Source organism: Henckelia pumila, chromosome 1, assembly GCF_033568475.1.
Source record: "Henckelia pumila isolate YLH828 chromosome 1, ASM3356847v2, whole genome shotgun sequence".
NCBI classification, from domain to species: Eukaryota; Viridiplantae; Streptophyta; class Magnoliopsida; order Lamiales; family Gesneriaceae; genus Henckelia; species Henckelia pumila.
The window spans coordinates 96,322,466-96,335,132 of NC_133120.1; the positions used below are offsets into that span (position 1 = coordinate 96,322,466).

At 34.8% G+C, this 12,667-nt stretch overlaps 2 protein-coding genes across 2 annotated transcripts; one reads left to right on the plus strand and one right to left on the minus strand.

The window, feature by feature from the left end:
- Window positions 1-910: 910 nt before the first annotated feature.
- Window positions 911-3,264, plus strand: LOC140877660 (transcription factor bHLH115-like). Its single transcript, XM_073281212.1, has 5 exons — window positions 911-1,241; window positions 1,891-1,953; window positions 2,167-2,244; window positions 2,333-2,495; window positions 2,633-3,264. Exons 1-5 carry the CDS (start codon window positions 1,087-1,089, stop codon window positions 2,882-2,884), a joined length of 711 nt encoding a protein of 236 aa, XP_073137313.1. The 5' UTR covers window positions 911-1,086; the 3' UTR covers window positions 2,885-3,264.
- Window positions 3,265-3,365: 101 nt separating this feature from the next.
- On the minus strand, window positions 3,366-6,532 carry LOC140877655 (sulfite exporter TauE/SafE family protein 5-like). The gene is made up of 4 exons (XM_073281197.1): window positions 5,677-6,532; window positions 4,395-4,526; window positions 4,151-4,300; window positions 3,366-4,062 (listed from the first exon to the last, which is right to left on the minus strand). Exons 1-4 carry the CDS (start codon window positions 6,481-6,483, stop codon window positions 3,754-3,756), a joined length of 1,398 nt encoding a protein of 465 aa, XP_073137298.1. The 5' UTR covers window positions 6,484-6,532; the 3' UTR covers window positions 3,366-3,753.
- Between the last annotated feature and the right edge of the window lie 6,135 nt (window positions 6,533-12,667).

The following is a 12,667-nucleotide window of genomic DNA, read 5'->3' on the forward strand; positions in this document are numbered from 1 at the left end:
TTCCGGGGCAGGGCGTCATGCACACCCGCGCCTCGGAAGGGCGCGGCCGCGCATGAGCCAGGGCGCCGTGCGCGCCTGATGAGGCGCGGCCGCACGGGCCCTTAATAAAGAAAATTTCTTGGGCTTTCCTTGCTTGTTAGTTAGTTTACTCCTTTATTAGATGTTTAGAACCGAGGTCTCACACCTATAGTCGGTTGTCGCTCTATATCCCAACCAATAAGATTTAGTCATTTTTTTATGTGAAGTGGTGGATAAGTTAAATCACATACACATGTATTTTTTAGTAGAAGAGAGGTAAACACGTGTATAAAGGGATAACAGGCAACTAGGAGGAAACTGACCCTTTTTAAAATTAGTAGCCTTTCAAGTATGTAGATGTGTTAAATAATATTTTCGTATAACGAATACAATGTCCTTCTATAATATTAATTTAAACAAATATAATTATATTTATAATTGTAGTCAATAAAATAATTTTGAAAATAAAATACATATCTATTTGTAGCACAAATATTGAACTTTAAAATAGTTTAAGTAAATGATAAAATTAACTTTACAACTCGAGTATTTATCAATTAAACTCTTTTCAATAATTCATGTAAAAATTTCATATTTATCAGTAATTTAGTAATTTGTGACCTAGGTAAATTTTACTAGTAACTAACAACGAGGTAATATAAAATACAAAAATATTTCGTGCACGCCATGTATTCTATCAAATATAAAGTATTTACATATTTTTTTATTAAGAATAATATCCATGGATAAAATAAATAATATTTTTATAAATTTAAAAGTTTTTTTGAAAAATAAAGAAAATATATTACATCAAAGTTTGTTAGTCTTAAATTAAAGTTGTGTGTCCATTATAACATAGCATAGAATAAAAAATTAGCGGCGCCAACCCCACAGTAACCATTTGATTCCACAACACAGCCCGCCACATATTTCCTTCTCCACCGCTCGTTTCCTTCTCTGCCTTTTCCGCTTTCCCCCATTATCTGCCCCCAAAATCCGTCAAGATTTGCCTTTTTTTCGTGGAGAACCCTAAATTCACTTCATTCGCGTCTCTCTTTGCTCGGGTTGATGGCGTTTCCGCCGGAGGAAAACCCCTCGAATTGGGTGTTTGATTACTCCTTGCTGGAAGACATTCCAGTCCCCGGCGGCGGTCTGCCTTCTCTCGATTCAAATTTCCAGTGGGCCCAAACACTCGATGTTGTGCCCCCTCCAACATCGCTCAGGCGAGTCCCTAGTTTTTATTCACCGTGATGTGTGGATTTTGTTTTTGAGGCCAGGTATATTCATAGGTTGATGAAAATGCTGTTACTTTTTTTTTTTCCTGTTATCTAATCTGATCTCTAGGTACAGCTTATGCATTGCGGGCTACAACTAGCTTCTGTATATGGGTTTATATAGTCTCCCTATATATGGATGTGAATTAGCTTTGAGTTTGTGTCCTACTGTTAGCGAATTTCCTAACCATATCTCGCGGTAAGAAAGCAGCAGACAATATATCTGGTGATCATATCGTAGATTAGATTAAAGGACAGATAATAAATTGTTAGACGTTTGGATTGTGGGCATCTCTCTTCTGCCAAGTAAATTAGTTTTGAATTTGAGCGCATGGTTCTGCTGATCTCTGAAAATTCCTACCTTTGTGTCGGGGTAGTGACAGCATGGTTTCCTTTTGAAATATTGTAATGGGTTAGTCGGTAATAAAGGTTCTATAGAATGGAAGCCTGTGGCTTATGAAGAAAATCAAGATCTTTATTTTTTGGAATGATGCTAATGCTATTTTATAATTTTGTTAGTTGTTGTTTGCTTGATATAACATGATTGTAGACATGATTTCTTTTAACATTTTGAAGAAAACTTACCTGCTTTTTTCAGTATGGAATTTGACAACTGCTTCGGAAATCTGGATGGCACCAAGGATTCAGGCTCTAGAAAGAGGTGTTTTAATGCTTGAACTCATGTTTCATGTCTGCTCTCCTCATGCACACTCCATTGGAAACTTTTTTTTTTTTTTCCCAATTGGCTTTTGATTGTTGCACAATTAATGAAAGTTTACTCTGTCTGATGGTCATTTATTCTCCCTCACATCTTCAATGATTTGTTTAGTGTTCCTATTTCCTATCCTGTAAAATGCAATCAATTTTCTTATAGGATGAAGTTGGGAGCATGTGTTGCACCTGATTCCAAAGCCTACAAGGAAAAAATGCGACGAGATAAGCTGAATGACAGGCAAGCTTCTTTTTGTCCCACGTCTGTGTGTGCCTTCTTGGATGCCTACAAACACACTTTTAACTTTGGATTTTGTTTAAATCTCAAGGTTCCAAGAACTAAGTTCCATCATAGAACCTGGGAAGCCACCTAAAGCAGATAAAGGTGTTATATTGAATGATGCTGTTAACATGGTTATTCAACTGAGGAAAGAAGCCCAGAGGCTACAAGAATCATGCAATAAATTACAGGAGAATGTTAAAGAACTCAAGGTGCACGCTGGACTTTAATTTTTATCTCCTTTGGACAGTTAATTGCTAAAAGATTCTACATTTAAGTATTGTTAATACATCTAATCAAGTGGATTTGTTTATGCTATGACTTACGGTATATAATTCAAAACTTGTAGGCTGAGAAAAATGAAGCAAGAGAAGAGAAAACGAAGCTTAAAGCAGAGAAAGAGAAACTTGAGCAGCAACTGAAAGCATTGAACCCTCCACCTGGATTTCTACCTCATCTCCCTCCTATCCCTCCCCCACAGGTTATTGGTAGCAAATTGGTGCCGTTTGTTGGATACCCTGGGATTCCCATGTGGCAGTTTATGACACCCACTGCTTTCGATACTTCAGAGGATCATTCTCTCCGCCCCCCTGTTGCGTGACGCACTAAACATTTCATCCCTCTTCTTTTAGTTTTCGAGGCTAGTAGAGAAGTTGAGAAAACTTCAACATGTGCAGCTGTCGGAGTACCTCCGTTGATGATATAGTAAGATTATTCTTTGCTTACTAACTACATATAAGTCCAATCTTCTCTATTAAGGTTGAAATGAGGAAACTTTACCCATGTTTGGTATATGATTAGATGTGCCATAGAGTCAGTAATTGTAATAAAATGTTACGTTTATTTTAACTAAAACTTCATGGCTAATGATTTTATATCATATAATTATTGGACCATTTACTACATTTATGGTGTAAATAGAATTAAATGTTTGCCGTGTCTTATTACCCCCTCCTAGTCTCTGGATTTAAATTGTAGAACGGAGTATGAAGCTTGCGTCCTGATATTTATGAAGTTTGGTTTCCTCTTCCTACCCATCGGAACCTAATATTTAGCACGGGGAACGAAAGGAAAATGTTACCGGACCAGCCTAAATATTTAGTAGAGGGGTGCAAAATAATGATGAAACACACAACTTGAACCACCAGTGACAAAAACTAAATTCTGGTGTTATTATTCTTGAGCCATGGCTTCATGCATCACAACAGAGTGATGCAAAAACCAAGTTTGGGTTCCTTCTCCAACCCATTGGAACCTATTATATCACACTGGATACAGAGGAAAACAGACATGGACCATCCTAGAAATTTAGTAGAGGGGTGTGAAGTGAGATGAAACATACACTTGAACCACGACAGAGTGATGAAAACCAAGTGCTAGTGTTGTTCTTGAGCTTCGGCTTCATGTACTACAACAGAGAGATACAAACTGAGGGCAAAATTTGTTCTTGGGCCGAGCCTAGAAGTCAATTCAACATGGTGGCTTGAATCCCATGCTTCTCCCACTACTAAAGTCCTTCCAGATATCCATAGCCCCAAAACTAGTGATCAGAATAGTACTCAAAGCCATCACCGTCGCAACCGAGAACACAATAAGGGAAGCCCTCCCATGTTTCTTTATAGCCCTTTGTACTAAGGTCAATCCAACTGTCGAGGCGACAAAACAGACGATCGCATATGTTAGAGCACCGTGTAGATCTTCCATACCCAACAATAAGTATTGAATAGCAGACATGGTCGAGGAGAAGAACACCATGAAAGAACATGTTGCCGCTGTAACCTAAGACGCATCAGAGGCGATGCGCGTGTGAGTTAGATATTTGAAACCCAGAATCTGATGGTCAGAAAACGATAGAAACATGGCTTACTTCGGGTTCAATTCCTAATTGGAGAAGAAGCGGACTTATAAGCATCCCACCTCCAATTCCGAAAAATCCCCCAAGAATCCCTGCTAGTAGTGCCATCATAGGGAACAGGAGCTCATGGAACGAACATGAATTGATTTTACCCCCATCATCCTTGATAAAAAACAAAAAACAAAAAACAGAGTTGGTTTTAGTTTTCCTATGAAATCCATTTGAAAATTCCAGAAATGAATGTTCTTTCAAGCACCTGCGGCACGGAAGGAGTACTCGGACCATCTCTACGGTACAGTATCCATGAAGTGAATGCAGCAGCAAGAGGTATTTGAATCGATGAGATGATCCAGTATACTCTTCCACAAGCCTGGATGTGGATAATCCCCTGCAAATTTCACAAGAATCACGTCTTTTGTAACATAGCCGTAAACATTCCTTTGACTCGAATTCCAAAACCGATCACCTCGAAATCAACTATGGGAAAACTAAATGTACAAATATAGCTTCTTTTCATTACCAAGTATGATTTGCTTCTCCCATCAAATAAAAGAATGCATTTTTTTTCCTCTCACTTTTCATTTTAAAAATCATTTTCTTGTGTTCAATTTTCTTGTATTTTCTAGTCATCATCAATTAGGAATTTTGATACATAAAGTGTATCTGCCCTCTTAATTTTATTTTTTTAAAAAAAAATTCTTGCGGAGACTCAGAGATCGATTCAAAGAAATACATTAGCATGCATTGATTCAGCCTGTAATATATTAATTCCATGTTGGTCTTCGTTCAGTGCACATAGTGAATAACAAGAGATATACGTCAAAATGATTGGATTTCATGACTTTACTTTTTTTTTTTTTTTAAATGAAGTGGGAATGTGCGGTGGTTACTTTTCGATGTGCACTGGGTAAACCTCGAACTAATGCAAGTTTGCAAACTACGTTTAGTCAGATAAATTAGACTAGACAAGTCATGTGTGACAGAATAGTCCATGAAAGTGTTGATAGGAGAAATTGAACTCTTGATCTCTGGCCAACTTAGACACGGGGTTTGGAGGCATGACTTTACTGTTTTTGGCATTTTATACTGCTGATTCTCACTGATCTGTAATTGGATATTATCCTTCCGGACAAGTTGCACAACATATATTCTTAAATATAAATAGAAAAAGGAAAGACAAGTGGTCCAAACTTCTTGACATAAAATAAGTAAATAACTAGTAGTTTCTCCCACTGTTCAATATAAAAATAAAATAAAATATAATAATTTTCGTGGATATTTTCTATCTTAAAACATAGTTAATTACTGGGTTGTTTACATTCACTTACATTCATTTCTCTGCAGTTTTTTATATTTCATGCATTTAACACTCGCTCTGCCGTTTATGCAGATTCTTCGATTTAATTCTGTATAAATCAATTAGCATCTCACTTATATGTAATGGGATCCCCTTGGGTCAAACCTTTTTTATAATTAGTTGTTTTAGTTTTAGTATACTGAAATAATTAAGGTGTTAATTAAGAGGATAATGAACGTACTTGTCCATAGCGGTTTCCTCGAATAAGATACAACAGAAGGAACGAAAACCAGATGATAATCAGCATACCCAGCTTCATCCATGGCATCCTCAATCTCGCTAATTCGTTCCATTCTTCACTCAGCAAAGGTACTTTTTCACTTCTACAATGATCACCATCATCCTCCCCATTTCCGAATTCCAGGCACCCATTTGATCTCCTAACCCCTTCCGATTCCGATTTCCAGCATAAAACCCCCCGTCTGCATGTCTTGAAGGTGGAGAGAGCCAGAAAATTGGCGAAAATCACGGTGATTAGCCACTCCGGGAACACCTGATTGCATATCACACCGCAGCTCACTCCCAACAACATGCATGGCTCTGAAAACAGCGCGATGTCTAAATTTATCAGAGGTTTTCCGACGCCGGGCTTCCGGATTCCGGACACTACGTGACCGGCGACGTTGGCGGCGGATCCTCCCGTGACCATGAAAGCCGAGAAGCTGGAAGCGGTTTTGAGGTCTAACCCGGCGACGATTGTCAAGATGGGTATGAACAAGCCGCCTCCGCCGATCCCTCCGGCGCTGGAAATAACCGCCGCCATGAAGGAAAGAATTCCGGCGAATACGAACTGAAAAGTTGGTTTCAGGGCCGTGTGTGGTGAATGTGCTCCGGCTCCTTGTTGATTAATCTTCAACAGAGGGGCAGTACTTGTGTTGGGACTTTGGAGGAAATTGGGTGAGCTTCGTTCCGGCGTTGCATGGGATCCATCGAATATTTTGGAGAAGATGAGAAGAAGAAAGAGAGATTTGAGGAATTTGAGCTTCATTGTTCTTGGAGTTTGTCTCTAGCTACATTAATGGCGTTCGTGTTTTTGTATCGACCGAGTGCTGTGAGGTGGTGGTAACTGATGAGTCCTTTTAAAGCCAGTAATATTATTAAATTTTATTTATTTATTTATTTATTATTATTATTTGTTATTTATTATTTGTTATATTTTTTATTATTTATTATATTATAGAGGAAAAAGTGGCAAAATTCGATACGATCATATTATAATATAACATTATTTGAGGTTTACTTGGCATAAAAAAATATCTAGTTGAAAAAAAAACTAATAGTTACATGTCGATGAGTCCTGATGATCAGTATAAATCGAAAAAAATACTTTTTAAATGTTTTACTGAACAATCAGTTTTACTTTTACTTCTGTTAAAAAATTTGATCGATGAATTTTACTTTTATTTAAAATAAAAGAAATGTTGAATTTAAGGATTGCATCATTGTGCTTTTAAGGGGATGAAGTAAACGTAAATATAAATGGAAGGTTCTTGTCTTAGGAACTATTATTTTGTTCACAAAATCTCCTTTGATTATTTCTATAAGTTAATTTTGTTAGATGGATCTTTGATATCCAATTCGTCTCATAAATAATATTTATATATATATATATATATTATTTTTTACTGCAAATATAGATTAGATCGATCTGTCATATATATAGATCCGTAAGGTTTAGTCTATTTTGTTTAACCTTTATTAAAAAAATTAATGTAAGTTAAGAATTAGACAAGCTTGTATCATGAGAACAAGCCTAACCGGAGTTACCTACTAAAATGTTTGCATTGGGTTGCATTTGGGTTGGTTTCATAGGATTATTTATCTACTCAAATGTTTGATTGTAATTTTGTGTACTGATTATTTATTCTACATCTATTATTATATATTAAATATCATTTCTCGAATATTCTAATTAGTTGCACAGTAAACATTGTATACCTACAACCATTCATGAAAGGAAAAAAAAAATTTACATTTGGGGTTAAAAGTGCAGTGATGAGAAAGACTAAATTTGACTAATTTGTCGCTACATTTATTCAATTATTGTATTTTCGAGTTTTCAAGGTTATGATTGAGGCAAGGGCTTCTCTAGTTCAGACTAAAAAAATAAATAAATAAATAAATAAAAATAAAAAAATCATTACTAATGAGAACTACTTCAAAATAGCAATTGACCACCTTCCAGAGAGGCAAATCCTCCTAAAATGGATCGATGTCATTGTCGATATCTGTTTTAGAGCAATATAATTTCGTTGTCCGTCTCTTGATGTCCTCCCGACTTTTGGGATGGGTTGGATAGGTTGATGGGCACGAAAAATCGTTAAACTTATTTGTTTAGATTTCTAAGAGTACTAACACTGACTAATAATAAAAAAATATAAAAAATGATATGATAAAATTTATATATCAAAATTGATTTTTGTGAATGATTCCCAATATCGTAAAATTGACATGTATACAAATGAAAATTTATAATTAAAAAAAAAAGAGCTAATCATTTTTTTAATACATCCCCAGTTACCACATTAATGAGCCTTTTCATTGCCACAATATGATGTGATGTGTAGTAGTCTAGTAGATCCTTCAACAAACGAAACATAGAATAGGAGTTTGGAAATCAAACCAGTGTGAAATTGTTACTCAAGCTTAATTTTGCACTTTATGTTTTTTGACAAGTATTTTAAATTTCTTTTGGGCACTCTTAAAATTTCAAAAATTTCTTCCAAAAAAATAATAATAATTTCAAGGAAAGTGTTGTTGCAACTTGCAACTGAAATCCATCTAAAACTAATTGGCACTTTGATTGCAATTAGGGGTGCAAACGAACCGAATTGAGTCGAATAATGGTAAATTTTAAGGCTCGAATTTGGTTCGATAAGAGTATATTCAAGTTCGAGCTTGATTCAAAGCTCGATAATTTAAAATATTTTGGCTCAAGCTAGGCTCGAAATGAAGTTCGAGTTCGGCTCGAAACATTTGAACCTAGCTATTCATGAACTATTGTTCGGATATTATGGTTCGAAAAGCTCGAAATATTCGAAAAAGTTCGAAATTATAAATATATATTTATTATATAATTATATGATATTAATTAAATATTAAGGCTCGCGAACTATTCGCAAACTATCGAACAAAATATTTTTGGCTCGAGCTCGGTTTGAAAAAATGTTCGAACATGTTTCAATTCGGCTCGAATTCGATAAGTTCGAATACGAATCAAATATTTATCGAGCGGGCTTGTAAAGCTCACGAACCGGCTCGATTCGTTTGCACCCCTAATTGCAACCCTATTATATTTTTGACTAACTTTTTAGATTTTTTTAAAAAATGATAACACCTCTTCTGATTTGATGGTGATTCTATAGTACACCGGGTGAAACACTCCCTATCTTTTCTTCACATGTTCGTGCAAACATCACGCTGAATGACCAAAAAAAATACAAGCGGGGTCCACATGATTTTGTTTCAGCGTGATGTTCGCGTGAACATCTCAACAAAAACACAAAATGAGTTATTTCACCCGGTGTAGCATAAATTCACCTCCTTTTGGCGCCTTGATGCTAACCATTTTCGACCAAATAATTAAAATTAAGGAAAAATTGCTTTTTTGTTCCTGTATGTTTGTCACTTTGCGATTTTGGTCATTTATATTTTTCAGATTGCAGTTTTAGTCCGCTATCTTTATTTTTTTTTTTTTTGGCAATTTTAGTCCTTTTTCCGATGTGGCGCTGACGTGACACCAATTCAATGCTGATGTGGAGCTGACGTGTACAGTGCCACGTCAGCATTTTCGAAGAAAAAATACCGAAATTGCCAAAAATCGAAACATACAAGACTAAAACTGATATGTGAAAACATAAAGGACCAAAATCGCAAAGTGACAAACATACAGGACTAAATTTGCAATTTTCCCTAAAATTAAACTACGCCTAATTTTATTTACACGAAAACAAACTATAATATAATCAATTTTAAATACAGTTCAAAACGTGCATGATCCTAAATAAAAGTTTCTTTAATAATAATTTAAAAAAAATTATGTTTAAATAACTTTTAGGTTAAATAAAACTGCATCCAAATTCAGATTTAGCAATTCTCGTTGTGTCGTGATCAGTTGCGGGTAAGAAGAAATGCGTCACGAAACGGGTTAAAAATTGAATGCAAATTTAGCATCAGACAATTCTTGATGCAAGTAAAAGGCAGCTCGATTAATCAACATTTTTTTTTACGTAATTTTGAAACGAAATTAAAGTTCGGATCTTGTATATATCCAATTAAAATTCTTAAGAAATGTTTTATTAAATCAAACATTTTTTTTTTATTGGAAGATGGATTATTTATCATTATACTTAGATCTCGAACCTCTTTTTTTTTCCTTCTAAATTTGGAATTTCATGTCAGTCTGGATGTTGTCGGATTGGATTGAACTCAGTTCCGGAATCCGGATTGAATCAATCCGTTATCCATGCCACATATGCTAGATTTTATTGTATTCTTAAAAATATATATTTATATCACCCTATCAAAATCTAGCATATGTGGCATGGATAACGGATTGATTCAATCCGGATTCCGGAACTGAGTTTAATCCAATCCGACAACATCCAGACTGACATGAAAGTTCCAAATTTAGAAGGAAAAAAAAAAAGAGGTTTTTTTTAAAAAAAAACAATAAGCGTACGGATTGGGCCATTGTGCTTTAATTTTTTTTTTTTTTTTTTAAGTCTTGTCTTTAATAAAACGTGCCTGATTTTTTTATGCCCGCTCGATTCAGTTAACCTTTGTGGCTTTGACATTAGACAAATAAATTTGTTTGTAAAGGTATTTAAAAAAACGAATAACACATGTAAGCCATATCCTCTTATCCACATCAAATAGAAGTTGCAATAAGCCTTATCTGATCAAATATGAAATAATTATGTGTCCACCTTCGACTCCCATATTTTATCTTCTATATTTTTATCATGTAATATTTTACCTTTTTGATGATGTCGAAATTTTACCTCAGGTTCGGTCTGGTAGAATGGATCCTCAAATTTCCCAATTGAAACAAATAGGGTCGGGTATCAATAATATCTGCACGAGCAACAACTAGGTCAGAGGGCGCCGAAAGTGTTTTCGGCGTGACCCCTCCGATGCCTAAGTCAGTGTCATGAAGGCAGAGGTATGATGAGTGCGAAAACTGAGAGATATGAGTGCATGAATATAAAAGTGAGAGTGAATGTATAATAAATAATGAATAATGAATAATGAATAATGAATAATCACAACCATAACAATACCTGTATTTATAGGGAAAAAATAGTAAGTTACCTAGTCGAATTATAACATGTCCTGAACTAGGACTCTTCATCCATTGGTCCCTTTGTAAGCTTATCTCTATCTCGTGAATATTTGAAAAGATCCAGGCTTATCTAATATATATCAGAGTCATACTTGAACTCGAAAAGAATACTTGCGACCCATTAGAAACAGTCTAGTTCGGCCCATAATGATCAGCTTTGATCAAAGTCCAATATAGCCCAAACTGGGCTGGACCTTGACATGTTGGGTCATATCGGGTTGACCTATTATAAACGGGCTTGGGTTGAAATATTTTCTCGGGGTAACACTTTTATTATATTTTTTATTAATAATTGATAACAAAAGAAAAGAAAGCATTACTAATTTCAAACATGTTAACAGCTTAATAACCACATAATATATTAATATAATTTGTACAACAGTTTCAATTACCGCAGGACCTTTATTTGGTTTGCCGAGGCGTTTTAGGTGTAGATAACAATTAGTTAGTTATTATAAATATTAGCCAACGCACGTGCGATGTAATATTTGAATAAACAATTGTGAGGAAACATGATAAATTTCTGCTTTAATTAATTTCAAAATTTAAATCCATTACAAATTATGCAACTCTAATAAATTGAATTTCATGATTTGTTAACAACAACAACAATAATAAATTGATTCTCCTTCAACAATATTGGTGGGAAAAACGCAATAAAAATAGGAAATATTATAAGAACATGACACAAGTACCAAGATAATTTTAGACGGATAAATTGCTCTAAAATCCTCAAACCCGAACTAGGTTTGAATTTCTACCTATAATTTCAAATTAAATACTCTGTTTTTAATTATTTAATTTGCAATTGAATATATATTTTTTTAAATCATTCTATGGCTTTGCTTAATTTTCGATTATATTAAAACTCACGTAAAGATTATTCACACCAACAATTTGATTATCCTGAGAGTATGCAAGAGATATTATCTAGATATAATTGATAATAATGATTACAAACTAAATAATATATATAATTCAAATAATATTATTTAATTGTATATTTAACCCACCTGTAATTGTACGGTCCGTTTGGTAAGGTAGTTTAGGTAGGATAGTGGGTGCCAAAATGGGTTTATCATTCGTTTGGTAGCATGTCAAATAAAGTGAGCTAATGCACCGTACATGAGATTGGGTTGTTTGAAGGAGAGTTAACTAAACTCACGTCTACCGTGTGTATTATCAATCTATTTTTCTATCTTCCTCTTTATTCCAACAATACCCTCCTCTTTCCAGCTTCATGTCCCCGACTTCTTCTTAGATTTGTGTTTAGGGTTTTGCTTCTCTCAACGATTACAGGTAAATCTGATGCTCAATAGGGTTGCGAAATAACAATCCAAGCATATGTGTAGAAGAACTTCATTTCTCTAATATCTTAATCTCTTTCTCTTTTCTGAAATTCGTAGGAAGAGGAAGAACCTCTGCTCTGCTGCATAGGTTCGAAACTCCGGTAATATTTGTTCAAGGTATCGCTTTTGACTTATTTTTTTTGGTTGTGTAAAGCGTCTTCATTTTTTCTGAGTTACAATACTTGACCAAAATCATTTTGTGCACAAGAATTGTGGTCTCATGTCAAAATTTTTTCTTTTCTGTGATTCTCCTTTTTTATATCTTTTTTTAATGACGGTGAAATTCAATTTTCTTTCTTTTCTGTCTACTATACTCCTTCGATTTAAACTAATGATGGTGCTCACTTTTTAGATCATCTGTTATATACGCACTCTGTAATTTGGTGTATATAAAGGCACATTTGATCATTTTTGTAAAATGAGATTCACGATGAAAGAAGGTGTAGACTTCGGTTAACCATAGAGCGAAGAAATGATTT